At 36.6% G+C, this 18,446-nt stretch overlaps 3 protein-coding genes across 5 annotated transcripts in view; 2 read left to right on the forward strand and 1 right to left on the reverse strand.

The window, feature by feature from the left end:
• The first annotated feature begins 1,415 nt into the window (after nucleotides 1-1,415).
• On the forward strand, nucleotides 1,416-6,480 carry LOC116844662 (heat shock 70 kDa protein cognate 5). The gene is made up of 11 exons (XM_032816508.1): nucleotides 1,416-1,630; nucleotides 2,333-2,394; nucleotides 2,621-2,766; nucleotides 2,916-3,039; nucleotides 3,133-3,441; nucleotides 3,634-3,796; nucleotides 3,871-4,327; nucleotides 4,528-4,824; nucleotides 5,017-5,204; nucleotides 5,284-5,424; nucleotides 5,518-6,480. Exons 1-11 carry the CDS (start codon nucleotides 1,538-1,540, stop codon nucleotides 5,599-5,601), a joined length of 2,064 nt encoding a protein of 687 aa, XP_032672399.1. The 5' UTR covers nucleotides 1,416-1,537; the 3' UTR covers nucleotides 5,602-6,480.
• A 1,993-nt stretch (nucleotides 6,481-8,473) lies between these two features.
• LOC116844670 (protein farnesyltransferase/geranylgeranyltransferase type-1 subunit alpha) lies at nucleotides 8,474-10,463 on the forward strand. The gene is made up of 5 exons (XM_032816530.1): nucleotides 8,474-8,781; nucleotides 8,967-9,321; nucleotides 9,408-9,608; nucleotides 9,735-9,915; nucleotides 9,991-10,463. Exons 1-5 carry the CDS (start codon nucleotides 8,625-8,627, stop codon nucleotides 10,093-10,095), a joined length of 999 nt encoding a protein of 332 aa, XP_032672421.1. The 5' UTR covers nucleotides 8,474-8,624; the 3' UTR covers nucleotides 10,096-10,463.
• Nucleotides 10,464-10,860: 397 nt separating this feature from the next.
• The window catches only part of LOC116844668 (Kv channel-interacting protein 4-like), a 159,488-nt gene continuing 151,902 nt past the window's right edge, over nucleotides 10,861-18,446 (reverse strand). For all 3 annotated transcript variants that reach the window (XM_032816528.1, XM_032816527.1, XM_032816529.1), the window contains one exon: nucleotides 10,861-17,239. In XM_032816528.1, coding sequence (XP_032672419.1) covers nucleotides 17,129-17,239 — 111 coding nt within the window. In that variant the 3' untranslated portion in view covers nucleotides 10,861-17,128. The remainder of the gene's footprint in view (nucleotides 17,240-18,446) is intronic.

The following is an 18,446-nucleotide window of genomic DNA, read 5'->3' on the forward strand; positions in this document are numbered from 1 at the left end:
GGTACTTTTCGCGTTGGGACAAGAGAAATTGGAATCGTCGCGTCCCACACAGCAGAGGTGTCCAAAATATATCATAGGGATATCCTAAAGATATATTTGGGATATGTGATATCTTCAAGATATCTCTATGATATATTTGGGACATTCTTGCTGTGTGGGGTATGTTTCTAATACGAATGAAATCTCACCTGATTTCGACTTGTGTCGGCCACCGTTGTCATCGTGACGTTACTCGACATGAAGGGTTGATGAGAAGACGATATTCGACCTCATTTATTCCGGATCGCCGCTCGTTCCCGTAACAACTTTGCCGCGCGATGCCTTACACTCGAATCAACATGTCGTTTTCGAAACTCGGAAACTGGCGCCTAGCGCCACATGTAGCGCCGGTTGTAAGCTTAGTCTGACTTGCCGTACGTGCTGTAATTCAATTTAATAACGCGTAACGTATGGTATCCATGTCACTTTGTCGAAACTATTGTTCCTTCGTAACATTTTCTTATTCGCGATGTTTTAACGAAGGTTGGAATTCACTTGAAACTACTAACGTTTTGAAACGACTACAATTAATCTGTATGACGTTTCGAAGCATTTGCAACGTTAAGTGAATTCTACAGCTAATCGCTTGAATCAAACATTTTCTATATAACATACATTCTTCTGTCTCTTTTCTTTCTTCTCAGTAGGATTATTCTTTAAACTATCTTAACCTATCACTTCAACATTATACGCAAATAAAATGTACTATATGATAGATTACAGTACATATAAGGCAATATATCTCTCTCTATTGTATCCTTTGCGTTATTATATTTTTTTATGGTTATGTGAAAGCTATATTGGCAAAGTACTTTTCGTGTTGAGAAAAGTCAGTTTGGAATCGCCGCGTACATCTCTAATACAAACTAAATATCACCAGATTTCGACTTGTATCGGCAACCGTTATCATCGTGACGTTACTTGATATGAAGGATTGATGACAAGACGATATTCGATCTCATTTACTCCGAATCGTCCCGTGCAACAACTTTGCCGCGCGGTGCCTTACGCTCGAATCAACATGTCGCTTTCGAAACCCGGAAACTAGCGCCCAACGCTACACGTAATTCCGGTTGTAAGACCCGCTTGACTTACCATTCATCGGACATTGAACGCAATACGATGTAGTCATTGCAGACTGCCGCGTCATTTTATCGAAATAATTCTGCCTGTATATAACGTATTTTTTTAACGTTTTCTCACTTGATGCTCTATTTGCCTGATCGCCCGTCTCATGGAACATTCGCGATGTTTCTTGCGTCACGGGAGACGTGACTCTGTGCGCGCCTGCCATTGGCGGATTCTGCTCGCCCCGTTGTTTCATTAGAGGACGTGAGCATATCCATCGCCTGATCATCGACGGGGAGCGCCGCGAAGTGTGAGCGTGCCTGCGCACTACAAGTCTCTTCGAGTTGCATCATTACACGTGAAGAAGGCGATCCGCCTCTCCTGCTAATTTGCCGCTGGAATTCCAACGAATCGTCCAAAGAAAACCAAGATGTTGACCGCCGCGAGAATGCTAAGCCGCAGTTACACTGGTGTTTCCTGTGATATCATCAGGAAACAACAATTCAGCACGATCCTGAAAAATGTAAGTCGATAGCGATATCGTCACACGGCTCCGTCGTGCTTTTCCTAGTTTCTTGAGGTTGTCGCTATTTGTGACGAAAGATAGATCCTCATTGTCGATGCGTATTTATTAGTGTCCGATACATTTTAAATTACTCCGTGACTGTAAATTGCAAGAGAATTTTTCAGTACGTTGATTTCGTCATGACGCCGATTTTAAAGCCGGCACGTGAGAGCATGGTTATCTTGCGTTCAGCAAATATTCGCAAGTCGTAAAGGATGATAGCAGGTTCAATTTTTTTTATATCTTATTCTTCATTATAATTATTTAGCAAGACTGATTATCGTTTGAAGTTTCTGAGAAACTTTTATACTATTACTGATTTTTTTTTGCAACAAGGTGCTTTGCACTGATATCCTACTTATAAAAATATATATTTTCATGAAAACTTGATATATATATATATATATATATATATTAAATTTATATTAGAAATTGATATAAATATTGCTTTGCATAAAAATGGAAATCTAACTTATATTAATTTTTATAATCCTCCTTCTTTTCTTAAACCTATTTAATAAAAATGTCCTTGATAATATTTGATGTACGATTACTTGTATGTATGCATGCATATGTATGTACAATAAAGTAATTTCTAATAAAGTAAACATTATTTATATACATGTATTAGTTTATGCTATTATTGTTGATATTCTATAGGTTGCAGCTCCATTAGTCACCGTACCACAACGATTTACTGATTTGCAACAATATCGACATAAGTGAGTAAAAAGGATATATATAAAATATAAAAATGATATATAAATTATATATATATATATATATATATATATATATATATATGTATATATTGATATCTCATCAATATTAGTATGCCATATTAACAATCAACATTAACAACATATATGTCATAATTATATTGATATATAAATGTATATATATATATATTTAATTTGAAATAATTTAAAAATAAATTATCTTTTGTAGATCTGAAGGTGTAAAAGGTGCAGTGATTGGTATCGATCTTGGAACCACTTTCTCTTGTGTAGCAGTGATGGAAGGTAAACAAGCTAAAGTTATAGAAAATGCTGAAGGCTCGAGAACTACTCCATCTTATGTTGCTTTTACAAAAGGTAATTGCTGAATCATTCTTAGTATCATTGCTACACTCCAACCTATTTGCAAATCTTTGCACTCTATTATATATTTTGTCATAAGTTTTATTAATTCAGTAATGATCATTCAGAGATTTTGAAGTTAACAAATAATTGTTTTTCTCCAGATGACGAGCGTTTAGTTGGCATGCCTGCAAAGCGACAAGCAGTCACGAATCCTGCCAATACATTTTACGCAACAAAACGATTGATTGGACGCAGATTTGAAGATCCTGAAGTAAAAAAGGATATGTGTGTATCATATTAATGTTTATATAGTTCATTACTATGTAAAATTGCACAGGCATATATTTTTATATTGATATACATGATGTATTTTTGCAGGAAAAGTGTGTCGTATAAAATTGTAAAAGCAACCAATGGAGATGCATGGGTACAGGGTGCTGACGGGAAAATGTACTCTCCTAGTCAAATAGGAGCATTTGTACTTATGAAAATGAAGGAAACCGCTGCAGCTTACTTAAACACTTCTGTGAAGAATGCTGTTATCACTGTACCAGCCTATTTTAACGATTCACAGCGACAAGCAACTAAGGATGCTGGTCAGATAGCTGGACTGAATGTACTTCGTGTAATTAATGAGCCAACTGCAGCTGCACTTGCATATGGCATGGATAAGCAGGAAGACAAGATGTAAGAAATGTATTATATTGATATGTAATATGAGAAATATTGTTTTGTATATAATGATGATTGTATTTTTCGTCTCTTAGAAATACGTACATGTTAAAAGTGCTGAAATACTCCACTGAACTTTATGCTATGTATTTTTTATAGTTTGTAGAAGAAAAACAACAGAAATGACAGAATTCTCTTCTTTTTTAGTATTGCTGTTTATGACTTGGGTGGAGGTACCTTCGATATCTCAATTTTGGAAATTCAGAAAGGTGTCTTTGAAGTGAAATCCACAAATGGAGATACATTTTTAGGCGGAGAAGATTTCGATAATGCTTTAGTTAATTATCTTGTAACAGAATTCAGAAAGGAAGTACGTATTTTGTTACAACTAAATACAATGGTTCATTATAACATCGTATCTAACGACTTAATAAAACATTACAGCAAGGTATTGACGTAACTAAAGACGCAATGGCGATGCAAAGATTAAAAGAAGCAGCGGAGAAGGCTAAGATTGAGCTATCGAGTTCACTTCAGACAGATATAAATCTACCCTACCTTACTATGGACCAAAATGGACCAAAGCATTTAAATTTGAAATTGTCCAGAAGTAAATTTGAAAATCTCGTAAATGATCTGATTAAACGTACCGTTCAGCCATGTCAGAAAGCACTTTCTGATGCTGAGGTCTCGAAATCTGACATTGGAGAAGTTCTATTGGTCGGTGGTATGACCAGAGTTCCTAAAGTACAACAAACAGTTCAAGAAATATTTGGTAGACAGCCGTCAAAGGCTGTAAATCCAGATGAAGCTGTCGCTGTTGGCGCTGCGGTTCAAGGAGGAGTACTCGCAGGAGATGTGACAGATGTTCTGTTGCTTGATGTTACGCCTTTATCGTTAGGTAAGTCAACGATATTTCAAGCTGTTCCGTTGTCACGTATACATATGAAACTTTGATGTGTCAGACTAATCTTCTCTCTGATATTAATGAAGATACCGATTTACTGAGTTTCTATCTGTCTAACTTTTTAAATAAAGTTACAGCAGTATATGTCATATATATAGCAAAGGAAAGAAAAATCTTTTAATCTTGCTGTATAGGTATCGAGACTCTCGGTGGTGTATTCACGAGATTAATCTCTCGTAATACAACTATACCTACAAAAAAGAGTCAGGTATTCTCTACGGCGGCAGATGGTCAGACTCAAGTGGAGATTAAGGTACATCAAGGCGAACGAGAAATGGCTACCGATAATAAACTCTTAGGACAATTTAGCCTTGTTGGTATTCCACCTGCACCGAGGGGTGTACCGCAAATAGAAGTAACGTTCGACATTGATGCGAACGGTATAGTGCATGTATCAGCTAGGGATAAGGGAACTGGCAGAGAGCAACAAAGTATGTTATTTCTCACGTACATTAATGAAAGCGTAATTATATGCTATAATGATGTTTATTTTTCGTCGCTTAAGTTTACAAGATAAAGTAAGATGTGTAGACATTCTTTTAACTGAATCATTGTTAATCATTGTAATTAACATTAAATTGTTTCTCATACGATGTTATTTCAAAACACATTTTTCATTACAGTTGTTATACAGTCCAGTGGTGGCCTTAGCAAAGACGAAATTGAAAATATGGTTAAAAACGCAGAGCAGTACGCGAAGGCAGATAAAGTTAAGAGAGATAGAGTTGAAGCTATTAATCAAGCGGAAGGAATTATACATGACACAGAGTCGAAGTTAGAAGAATTCAAAGCGCAAGTACCACAAGAAGAGGTAATATTATTATTAATTGTTATTAATATTGTTCATCGGCATTTTTGTACATGTTACATTTTTGTACTTTTTTTTGTAGTGCGACAAGATTAAAGAATTGATTGCAAAACTTCGAGAAACTTTGTCTACGAAGGATGATAGAGACCCCGAAGAGATAAAGAAGCAAACAAACGAACTTCAACAAGCCAGTTTAAAACTGTTCGAAATGGCATACAAAAAGGTATTTAGACTATGAAAATTGATTTGATTAGTACGATTATATATTGTATTGTGCAAGTTGAGTGAATGTTACTTAAATATGTTGATTTTACAGATGGCTGCGGAAAGAGAAAGCAGTCAAAATCAATCGCAACAAGAATCTGAAAGCGACAAGGAAAAGAAAGAGGAAAAAAATTAAATGTAATTAGGTAATTTACGTTCTTTGTAAAATAAACACAAATTCCGTGCACATGTACAAGCATCCGTTGCTATATTGCATATATAATGTAAAAAAGAAAAAACAGGTAAACGCGGAATTAAATTTCAATGTTTTGCAAGCGATAATAACCAACAATCTGATAGAAAATTAATTAGAGTATTATATAAAAAATAATTTCCTTCTGTCGCGGAAACCTCTCGTTTCAATAGATAAATTCATATACATGCAGCATACAAAATTATATATGATTATATATCTGCATGTTGTTGAACGTAAGAATTTTATATATAAAATTTTATATATTTTAAATTACACGCAAAATTAAATTTTGTTTCTTGCAAAGTCTTAAGCGTAACAGCAATCATTATAAACATTACACACAATCTTAAATTAATTTTTGTTGAAGACTCAATAGTATTGTATATTTTTATGTCTATGGCAAACAATGGTCAGCTACTGTACCTTAAAGTATTCAGTTAATTAGTTTTTACTTGCTGACAAATTATGTATGCAATTGATCGCTTGCATAACATAACTGATGCAAGCACAGCCTACAAAATTAGGTGCAAAGTGTCAAGATACCTCTTATAGTTGCGATGATGATTAGCGATATAAAGTGATTTGTACCAAAAAACAATACAATAATAGTTAACGGTTCCATTGTTATAATCCTGCTATTGTAGAATGCTATGATAGTATATCCAGTGAATGAATGAGAACGATGAGAAGATAAAAATGAAAGGATGAGAGAGAGAGTGAGACGAATGTTTCTATACAGAATAAGTTCACGTTCTGTAAACAAAAGATTATTGTAGAGTACATTAGATTACAAAATATAACTGACCGTTTTTATTTAAATACCCTTGACTAAAAGAATGTTATTTTGTTTTGTTCTGTTTTGATTTACTCAATAAATCTCTTAAATTTTAACAAATAAGATTAATTATAATGTTAATTCTGTATTAAGATTTTTGTAAACCATTACCTACACGGAATTTTAGTTATTTGTTATATAGGGTATTATATATATGGAATTAAGTATTAATATTGTATTAAAATTTTTTCAACAGAAAAATGAAAAAAATGTATATTTGAGTCTTTAATTCTGAGCTCATTTTTATCAAGGAAAGAAAGTTTAAAATCAAGACCTTAGATTTGGTTGCATTAGTCGAGCTAACTAAATCATATATCTTTATTTTTCACAATGTTAGGATTCGCGTGAGTCAAATTGGAAAAATATATAAACTATCAGAAATTACTGCAAAATTAATAACACCGTAATATTTACTAATTAATTATTTATTAATCAATTTAAATTGAGATTTTTCATGAGCTTTGTGTTAGAATTAATATTTCTAAAGTGTCAGTAAAAACATAACTATATATTACGAATTTATATTTATCGATTATTACTATAAATCTTGGTTGTATTCTAGTGTGACAATACGAAATAGAGTTACTAAAGTTTTTAAGTTAATTTTCGTTTAAAAATATCTCAAATTTGGCGCTATATGACATTATGTTTTTAAAATTGATGGAAGGTGGCGTCTTAGATCTTCCGACTTGATGATTAATGCTTTTAGCAGAGAAAAGCATGAGAGCAGCCATCAGCCTGATTTCAATGACCAGAGCTAGACACATTTTCGAGATACCATCTAACAAAGTGCGCTTTTACTACGTTTGTTAGACGCATTTTCGCGGTTGTAATAATAATGAGTGCTTTTCAATTGCTTAAAGGGACGTCTACATTGCAAGTAAGTAGTAAGAAGTAGGAAGTAAGAGTAAGAAATTGACCAACCACAGTCGAATGTGAGAAGAATAATCAACTATAATTGGTCAATTTCTTATTCTTACTTTCTACTTCTTACTGCTTACTTCCAATGTAGACGTCCCTTAACATACTTGACACACACGTACACAAAACCAGTTTATTGGTCACATTATCTAAAATATCTAAAATATCTTGTAAGATAATATGCAACCAATAAACTGGTTTTGTGTAACACGTGTACGCAACTGGAAAGCACCCAATGGCTACTGCCCACAGGACGCGGCAACGTTTGCTGCGCGGCGGAAGTTCGTGCGACAGCCAATCAATATGCTATTTTCCGTAATAATCTTGTAGCTTTCACGCAAAAACAACATATTGATTGGCTATTGCGCGAACTTCCGCCGCGCGTAAGCGTTGCCGCGTCCTGTGGACAGGAGCCATAACATGCGCCTGGTTCGTGCTCGTTGTACTTCCGTACAATGGGTGCTTTGCAATTGCGTACACTGTGTTACACAAAACCAATTTATTGGTTGTATATTATCTTACAAGATATTTTAGATAATTTATGACGCATTGGCTTTCGTAATATTTACTATAATTAGAATATTTTTTCTGTTAACCAGTTTTATACAAAATTTGTGATATTTAGTGAGACTAAATAAAGATTACAAAAAAAACTATGAGTACACTTTATAAGTATAATTTTTCTTTTATTTACTATTGAGTTGTTTTAGGTATTTATATTATATTATATTATATTTATTTATAATTAGAATATGTTTTTTATTAACTATCAGTTTTATGTCTTATATCTTACGAAACTTCTGAAATAAAAGATCTACCGCTTTAAATTTCAAATCTACCGCTTTTTGGTATGCCATCTGGTATGCCATCTACCGCCTAATTTTTGGTATGCCATCTACCGCCTAATTTTTGGTATGCCATCTACCGCCTAATTTTTCAACCATCTGGTAACACTGGTGCCGCTCTCAGGTTTCTCTCTGGCCTAACAAACATAGTAAAGGCGCACTTTGTTAGATGGCGTCTCGAAAATGCGCTTAGCTCTGATCACCAAAATCAAGCTGATAGCCGCTCTCAGGCTTTTCTCTGGATTGATGCTACTAGAACTTGGCAGTCCTACTCTTGGCACGAATAATAAAAGTGATAAAGTTTAGTAAGGGGAACAACTTGTGCATTTTGTTTTTTTTACGATATTATATCATAATAGAATATGTCGGATAATTCCGAAGACGAGTTGAACTGTGCCGATGGTGTTGAAGAAACGCCATGGATTTTGTACAGAAATCGCGATGAGTGGAGTGACGTGACTCCTCTACCTCAGGATGACGGTCCACATCCTATTGTAGCAATCGCATATTCCGAAAAGTGTAAGCATATCTCAACTGTTATATCATTATTCAGTGAAATTTTGTTCTATACACTATATTCGAGGTCACTCTCTTATATTTTTTATGCTTTGCAAGCATATTTACGATGGATTATATTTCAATGAACTGCAGCTTTACTGACGTAATGTGTTTTCTTATCTCGTTAATATGTTATGAGTTTTCAGTTAAAGATGCCTATGATTATTTCCGTGCCATTCTTAAGTCAAGTGAAAAGTCAGAACGTGCATTGGCTTTAACGGAAGACTGTACATGGCTTAATCCAGCAAATTATACTGTATGGCAATACAGAAGAGAGATACTTCAAGCTCTGGGAAGAGATTTGCACGATGAATTAAAATATACAGACAAAATGATAAAGTACAATTCTAAAAATTATCAAGTATGGCACCACAGAAAGGTTATTGTTGAGTGGCTGCAAGATCCTAGTGAAGAATTAGCATTTACAGAAACTATTTTATGTAAAGATGCAAAAAATTACCATGCTTGGCAGCATCGTCAGTGGTGTATACAAACATTTAAGTTAGTATATCCTTGTTCAAAGGATTTTGGTAAATTTATTCTTACTGTTGATATATATATTAAAAAATATGTAATTATGCATGTAGTTTATATGACAAAGAATTGGAATACGTAGAACAATTGCTGAAGAATGATGTTCGCAATAATTCTGCCTGGAATCAACGTTACTTTGTGATAAGTAATACGAGTAAGTTCGAGCAAGAAGTGGTTGATAGAGAGATTGACTTTGCACTAGAGAAGATAGAATTGGCAAGTGGAAATGAGAGTGCTTGGAATTATTTGAGAGGGTAATTATATTTCATCTATAAAAATTGAATTTTTGAAAAGGGAAAAGTTATTTGGACATATATTTTCTTTTGTATGTATATATACATATATATGCATATATAAAATGTCAAATTGTGCTTTTTTAGAATATTATTACACGATTGTAGTGGTTTGGGTTACAATCAGAAAGTACGACTTAAATGTTTTAAAATGTATCAACATGGATGTCGTACTAATCATCTATTAGCTTGCATGATAGATATTTCTCAAGAATGCCATACCACGGAATATATATTTGCTCCATATCATGTTAATAATACTTATGAGGTAAATAAAAATATTAGTTTTTTATTTTATAGTATTTAATTTAAGCAACACTTGATGTATATATTTATGTTTCAGTTATGTAAACAATTGTCAACAAAGTATGATAAAATACGGAGGCGGTATTGGGATTATATAGCTAAGGAGTTAATGGAAAAAATGACAAAGGAGCTTGATGAATGACTGATGAAGGTCTGATTAACTCAGTTAAGAACTAAAGAAATCTTATAGTAAGAATTGTTCAAAAAGTTTTAGACAATGTTTTTACATATCAACTTTACGGTTGATGTTTCTTGGCCTCTTTTGTCTACAAATTTCTGTGTATTGCACAAAATTCAGCAATTTCTACATATAACCAGTTTATACGAAAAGTGACAACAGCATCTCATGTGACCTTGAAGTATCATTAGAATTTGTTAAGTATTCAAAGAAATTATGTTAAGCGATAGCATTAAGCTGTATCAGATATTCAAGATAGCATTAAGCTGCATCAGATATATTGTATCGGTGTTAGTAATCTAAATAAAATGATGCTTTATTTTGTGTTGACATTTTCAGGTGTTTTTTTTTTTTATTTAATTATATCGTCTAGAAATGCTGTTCTTACTATTCTTTAATAAGGACGAAACAATCAATTTCGGAGTAAATGTGGATTTTGATTAAAAAATTATATTTCTTTAAGGGAATGCTATACTTGTTGAAAATTTTACAGAAAACTTTGCAGAAAAATAAGTATTTTGCTAGTAGTTTTCAAATATGTAATTTGCAGGCATACTAACTTTTTTGTATAATTTTTTTGTATGAATCGATTTTTCGATATTTTTAGTATTATTTAAGAGCATTTTTTCATCAAAGTTTGTTTATCTGTTTTACCACTTTATATCTTAATGGAAACGTTTTGTTGAATGCCTTCAGGTCACAATTGAAGTAACAATGAAACAAATAACGTACATTGGTTATCTATTTATTTATAAAATAGTTACATACTTCCAGGTATAGTACAATAAATAATCGATAATAATTGTAACAAAATAACTATGATAACTAGGTTTCAATGTAACTAAATGTGACGCGGAATATAGCATTTTCTTAAACATAGGATTCGTTGTGATGCGCAAACCGTTTAATGTGCATCGAATGTTTTCTTCTTTTTGTTTTTTAAATTAATCTTGAATAATATATATATATAATTTTTTTTTATTTGAACGACCACATTATTCGGGACGAAACGTTCGAAACGAGAAGCGATTTTCGTTGCGAGAAAGCGACGGCAGTGCAGACTGCGTTGCTGTAAGCTAAACATTTCACGTTTGTTCTTTTTCCTGTTTTCCTTTTCGATACCTGCGCGCGTAAAAATCATACTGAATCGAAGTACACGCAACAAATGGACACACGCGTGGATAAATGAACATAAATCCAAAAGAATAACGACACTGTGTTAGTAATTATCAAAGTTAGTAAAGTCGAAAATAAACGAAACGATGAATCGAAAAAAGATGCAGCAAGCCGTATGTAACGAAGGGAGGATTCTTAACATGTAGCTCGGGTTTTGTAAGGACATAACGTCGTATCCAGCTATCCTAACATTTAACAATCAACATCCAAACGATTACTCCTTAATGCGCTCTTCCACGAGTGGAAACACACCGTCTTTGTTAACAGAACACATTGAATTACCGGCTACGCAGTTTTCCTTCGTCGCGAGACGTCGTACGCGTCGTTGATCGTGATATATACGCAACTCCGATATCGCTACCAAAGAAGATTGCTTCCACCTGGGCGTCGGCGAGCCGTTAAAGCTATGAGATACGTAGTCTTACCACAAGTATATATACACATACTTGATTTACACTGAAAATATATATATGAATATTTTCTTACTTGTTGTCTTTTAATCTGTTTTTAAAATCCTCCATATTTTTAACATCATATAGTATTCTCCGCATTAAACTTTGTCGTGTTCAACGCACGATGCTTGAGGAACCGCGTGACACATATTAGCGCAGCGTTTTATTGTGACGCGTACAACCCTGACGTGCAATAAGCGTTCAATGTGAATGACCTCGGACACATCCGAAGTTACCCTATTTTATGGTACATCATGAAAATCCAGTATTTCCGTAGGGTGCAATAAATCGTAAAAAGCTGATATTACTGCCCACCCGTTTACTCGTTCATTGACGATTTTGTCGGAGATAACTTTTCTTTCGTCGATGTAATAACCTGAAAGAGCTGTCTATTTGTAGCCTAAACAACATAAAAGTCCAGGAGATATCCGAACAATGCGTGATTGTTTTAACGTTAATTCCAACCAGTTTAGGTACGCTTTACATTAGTTGCTGCGGATTGACGCTCAACCAGATAATCGAAAGTTTGCTTTTGTAATTTTACACGACTACGTAAATGCGACTATGCGCTTCGTCGGGCACACATACTTTATACGTGTACTTTATACATATAATTCATCGCACGCCGTTTCTCATGCCTCGCGTGACACAGTTAGGCTATTCCATTAAGTTCTCGTTTTATTTTCCCCTTATGAATATGTAGCCTATGATTGGACCATCTGTCAGCTAATATGCGTACAGCCCGACCACGATATCTCTCTCGAGTTTTCTACCTAATAAATAACTCTTCCTAAATACAGCTTCCAACAGCTCGTGAACCGCGTATGCCACCTCTCCTTTGCCTTGGTTCATTACCATCGATAAGCGATTTCGCGTCACTTTCACCACGTCGCATTGTATATTTCCTCTGTCCAGTAGCTATAATGTCTATAATAGATACCGCCGTAAGTAATCCTCGGCGAAGACTCAACTATCTATAGAGAAGAGATAGGTTTTGATAGATAGATTCTTGAATTCTATTCGAGTATAGTATCTCTACGTTAAAAGGGTCAAGATAGTAGTACTCGTGGCGTTGTAGCCTCGTGTAGCTAGATTAGCTACAGCGCGAACGATATTCGCATGTTGAAGTGTCGATCAAATTGTTTTGCGTATCGTTTTTTTCTTTTCCAGAATCTTTTTCTCGTTGCAAATCGCACGACGTAAACTTGTAGAACGATGCAACCGAAAGTCTGCCGATTACATACGTAATGACCGCGTTGAGTTGTGCAGAATTTCTGAATTGCGAGAGATAGCGAGAGATAGCTCGACAGACAGCAAATGCCGATTTGCTCTCAGAGTGAAATTGATTTATCCTCCTCCGTCCGAATTCTCCTCCACATTGTGAGTGAAACGTGCAAACGCATCAGACGTGCAAGGAACGCACGAGGAAGTATTTTCAGTCGGTTAGCTATCGCGGTAAGAATATGCGGCTGTGGCCTTCCTAGAGTTCAAATTATCGGACGTAACTTACAATTCATCGTGACTTAATGAAAGCTCGCGTCCGAGATTAGTACGAGATTAACGTCGATAAATATACATTTAGTACGCCACGTTTCCAATACGTGGAAATGTCCGCAGGAAGTTGGACGACGGAGGTCCGTTATTACGTTGTAGTATCTATAGCTGCGCGAAATACGAAATAGCTGCCACATCGTATTAAGAGAACATAATGAAAGTTACAGTAGAAGCCAGCATTGTGTTTTCGAGTTAAATTCGCAGTTCGTGAGAAATATCGACCAGCGTCTATTTGTGAGTCCTATCGAGAATCAATGTCCACTTCGCCGTTCTGGTAACATTCTAACGTTGGGCATAAATAAATGTTAATGCCTAATTTCGAAGAATCGCTGATTATGCATTCAGAATATGATGATTGGGTTACTTTCAGGCAGCCATGTTTCGAGTACATCCTGAGAAACGAGGAAATGCTATCCTAATATTGTGTTTTTAATGTAAACGACACTATCGTTATATGTCCTTGCCTAGCGTTCTGGTCGCGTTACAATGAGACGTTTTTATTGTCCAATAATGTGAAACTATCAGTCGTACTAAACGAAGCAGTACGATCGTAGTTCGTAATACAGCATAATAATTGCGAAGTTAAATGGAAGCTGACACCGCTTGAAATCATTCGCTGTTGCACTGCGTATTACTCTCTCTCTCTCTCTCTCTCTCTTGCTCGTAGTAATTACAATGGAAAATTGATAATCTCACGTACAAATGTAATGCACTCCTAACTCTTCAGACGACTCTCAGTACGCGTCGTTGACGGCGCGTGACGAGATTGAAAATAGAATCGCGCCCTCGCTTCGATACAAATCGAACTTACGTTACTGAGATCTTACGAGATTTCCTCTAGCTAACTCGATGTTCGCGAAAGAAAGTAACATGCAGCCCGACCGTTTAACTGCGCAAAACAGAGAGGTCGAACAATTTTGCGTTTCTCGGCAACAATCGCGAGAAGTACGCGAGGCTGTAAAAGTGAGCACGGAATAGTTTTTCTCTCTTTGCATCCTTTTTTAGAGTAGGAGAGCATGCAACAGCAAATATGTACGTCGGTATAGTTAAGAGGGTATAGTTAACAGTAAGAGATAGGACACGGATTCAGCACACGCGGTGTGTTAAGGCATAACGGAATGCTCATCAATCATTGTCCCGCGTGCTCTCGTTTTACGAACCTTGCGAACTTTGCGACACTTCGACTACTCTCAATGTTACCGTCAGTCTAGTCTTCCCGCGTTAACAGATAATAACTTCAGTCTAAAACTAATATCGTAGCGCATAAAAAGCTGACAACGTATCAAACTTAGCTTATTGATCCGACTAACGTCGTTAGGGTGGGAGATGGGGGTAAGAGTACTCTGTTCTTCCTTTCCCTTTGTCACATCTAATACTAATTATCCGGGTCCAGTTCGAAAATATCTAGACGACACAGTTACCCCGTTTTTTGTCTTTTTTTTTTATACATTTACTTACGTAATTTCAAAGACATGCGGTAGTGATCGAGTTGATATGAGACAACATTCGATGTTTATCTCAATTTATACGTAAGTCTTACGCTCTAAGTGTAGGCGCTGCTAAAAATCGAAGAAATCTTTACGCTTGTTAATTCACACATACACACATACACACACATCGTGCGCGATCTAGCTCCTCCGTATGCTTCGCTGACTCTTATTATAATGCGTTCGCTTCTACCATCCCTCCAGTACGTTCGACGACGTATCACGTGTCCGGGGTGGAGTTGCCGTTTGTCAGCTTTGCTCTTGAAAAGAGTTAGCCGCCGTTTACCCTCTAAGTTCGGAGGAATATTTGAATATTAGTCCGCGACCCGCTACATCTCGAGTGTATATTACAAGAAACGCACGTGAAACGGAAGGATACTTGAAATTCGTATCTAAATAAACGAATCCTCGTCCTTGTAGCTTCCCAATTCCAACGTCGATCGGTCTCGACCGATCTCGTTCCCTATATTCTTCCTTATTTATAGTTAACCGGAAGTAGGCAGTGATGGAAAATGATTAAATATATATTTCGCTCAAGTAAATCTTCTTCGCCTATCGCGGAAGCTTTGGTCCAGTCTCCACGAGTCGTTGGATGATTTTACAATAAAACATACACTCTCCGCGTTTTTACACATTATATTCGGCAACAGATCACTCGAATCCCGGATCGATAGAGAGAAGCTCCCTTCCTCTTTTTTCTCCGAATATTTCTCTCATCTTTTATCATTTCTCTCCTCTATTCGATTCGACTCTCTCTCTCTCTCTCTCTCTCTCTCCCTCCCTCTCTCTTTAGCAGCACGCAGTCTTTACAATCTAGAAACTTACAACGATAATACGCTTACCCGTCACAAAAATAAATATTTTGATATCGCTTACCACCTACACGCTTATGCACTACAAACAACAAATCCCGCTTGACACGTCCAGCTGTGCGACGGGATTCACGATAAACTTTGTATGTCTCATCTGTGAGTTGACGCTCGTTCTCACGTTTTAACCCTTGTCCCTTGCAGGTTCAATATGTTGCAGTTCAATACGTGCGCGAACTCGCACGCTGTCATAACAAATTGTACGTGTACTATGACTATTCATACGCCCTGTGGTCGCCGCAAAACACGACCGAAATTGCGAATTGTGATTTTTCCGTTATGTCTCGAAAAATATCGACTAAAACGCAGCTTTTAGCCGGTGCCGATGAACAATCGATTACGCGTGTCTTTCGTTTAAAATTCTCAAAAGAAAACAAAAAAAACGTTCAAGCAGTGCGATGACTTGACAAAAAAAGTTTAATCCGAGCTCGTGAGTATTGACATTACACTTTTTTTTCTCTTTGAATTTGAAGAATCGACATTCATTGAAAGTAATTCACCGAACGCAGATCGACATGGATACGACTCTGTCAGCCTTTCTGATAATCGTCAATTATTTCGGTGGTTATTCCGTGGCTATCGAGACCGAAATAGCCATTTGGTGCATTTCGATGTATTCGGGCATATATCTCGGAAAGCAGCCTTTTGTCTGAACGATATCGAGTGCAAACATTTAATTAACCATGAGTAGAAGTACGAGTTTGAATAGATCCTCTTGCAAAGTTTTTGCAAGACCACTAATTAAACATATTTTTGGATATAGGAAGAAAAATCTTTGTTCTAAATGCGCGAACACACACGTGAAATATATTAAGGCGTCGGCTTCTTATGGCGACTGTAAAGCAATCAGAATAGCTCGCGATCGTATCCGTATCGATCCAACTGGAACTGTCAGTGAATGTCGACTCTTCACACAAACGAAACACCAAAATTATCTTATCATCGTTGCTACATGCTTATTACTTCGCTGTCACAGTCCGCTTCTCCGCTTATCTCCTCGCGTGAATGCCTACGAGATTGTACAAACACAATTCTGAACTAACACCCAATTCAACATTCGCTGAAATTTGCATCGCTGTCGCAAAACAATAATTTCCGTTACCCCCTTTACCTACATCTATAAGTCGCAGAAATCTCAAGCTCAATATTATCCCGTTTGTTCCTTGTTCCTCCTCTTGCTCTTCTTCTTAAATAGCTTCTTTCTCGCGAATCTAGAAATTCCACTGAGTACGTTTTGTTGAGCTAGTACGCGCAAAGCGACGCGGCGTCGTCTCTCGAGGCAATCGACTCTGAGAAATCGCGTATCGGCTATTCCAGGACGACGGGACACACCCTTGAGGAGTTCCCCTCCTCTGGTCCAGGGAGTTAAGGTACAACATTGAGCGATTTGTATTTTTCTTTTCTTTCTAATCGAGTGATCCCTTCAGGTCCACGGTGAGTATCGCGGGTGCGATGAGTGTCAGAAGGCAGTGTCCAGAGCTGCCATGCTAGTCGAGATGTCGGGATCTGCTCGACAAGCCTCCAGAAACTCGGACAGCGTTACCACGCCGTCCCTGTTGCCATCCATTTTCTGGAACAAGTAAAATCCATTTGTTTAAAAGCTCCCTTTGCGCTGCATTTGTTACATATTAAAGATTCAAACGACGATAATAGTTCCGTCATGCAGCGAGCCCGCGTTGTTGAGATTTAATTTATAAAAAAAGTTTCTTTATAGATCAAGAAATTTATTAAAGAAATTTCACTTATAGATCAAGTAATTCTACGTTGAACGCATGTGCGATCGATACAAGCATATCTCGCGTAGCCTATATTGTTTCCAGTCCCTTCCTGAGAAAGACATGATGATTGGTTGTCTCTGCGCCGCGACACGATGCAAAATATCTACAACGTTTAAGAAGAATAATAACGCGAACTCCGCGCTGCATTGTAACGCAACTATAAACCGTAAACTGCTTTTATATCCCCATGAACCATAATAGAGCATTGTATTACTTTAAAAAGTCGGTATTATGTAGAGTGCTCTCTCTCTCTCTCTCTCTCTCTCTCTCTCTCTCTCTCTCTCTCTCTCTATAATGGTATTATATAAACTTTCCATAGGAAAGTACACACCGTTAAAATCCGCTCCGTAAATCTCTCTTTGTTTCACGTTACGGCTGCTCGCGGATACGCGGAACCTCATATCTCGTAACTTTAACATGATTGAATGAACTACGAATGAATGGAATTACTATGAAGCTTAAGCGCACGGAGAAAAAAACAAGCACCACGCTGACCCAGATTGGAAGAGCGCTGACGTACATCCCAAGACGGTGTTCTACGAGCAAAAACCTGCAGACGCTCGCACACTTCCGCGTTTATACGACGGTACACGTCTATGCACATGTATGCGTTACTTAAAGTAGAACTGGTCAGCCACGGACGGACCGGCTATTGGGTGTCTCACCATCGATCTATCTGCCTCCAACGTGTCGCACCTTGGCTGTAATATATAGTTTATCGTGATATCTCGCGTTTCTCCCCGACGGCAAATCATTCTTGCGAAATTCCTCGACTGAATATTATTTCTCTCGTTCGCTTCTGACAATAATCGACAGAGACTCTTTTATTAAAAAAAAAAAAGAGAAAGAAAATTCTCCTTATTTTTCCACCGTCATTATACACAATATTGTACGAAGAAATATACGCTCGTAAATATATAGCTCGATCGACAGCGCTATATTCGGGATAGACCTATACTGGGATAGAGAAGAACGGCTATTATCGGGCGTTAATTATCT

Source organism: Odontomachus brunneus, unplaced genomic scaffold (genome assembly GCF_010583005.1).
Source record: "Odontomachus brunneus isolate Ranch 3 - 2012 unplaced genomic scaffold, Obru_v1 Obru_scaffold_044, whole genome shotgun sequence".
NCBI classification, from domain to species: Eukaryota; Metazoa; Arthropoda; class Insecta; order Hymenoptera; family Formicidae; genus Odontomachus; species Odontomachus brunneus.

Coding starts and splice junctions, on each gene's coding strand:
- LOC116844670 (XM_032816530.1), top strand. CDS start 8,625: ATGTCGGATAATTCCGAAGACGAGTTGAACTGTGCCGATGGTGTTGAA. Junction 9,609..9,734: donor GCTTGGAATTATTTGAGAGG/GTAATTATATTT, acceptor GTGCTTTTTTAG/AATATTATTACACGATTGTA. Junction 9,916..9,990: donor ATGTTAATAATACTTATGAG/GTAAATAAAAAT, acceptor TTTATGTTTCAG/TTATGTAAACAATTGTCAAC.
- LOC116844662 (XM_032816508.1), top strand. CDS start 1,538: ATGTTGACCGCCGCGAGAATGCTAAGCCGCAGTTACACTGGTGTTTCC. Junction 1,631..2,332: donor TCAGCACGATCCTGAAAAAT/GTAAGTCGATAG, acceptor GATATTCTATAG/GTTGCAGCTCCATTAGTCAC. Junction 2,395..2,620: donor TTGCAACAATATCGACATAA/GTGAGTAAAAAG, acceptor TATCTTTTGTAG/ATCTGAAGGTGTAAAAGGTG.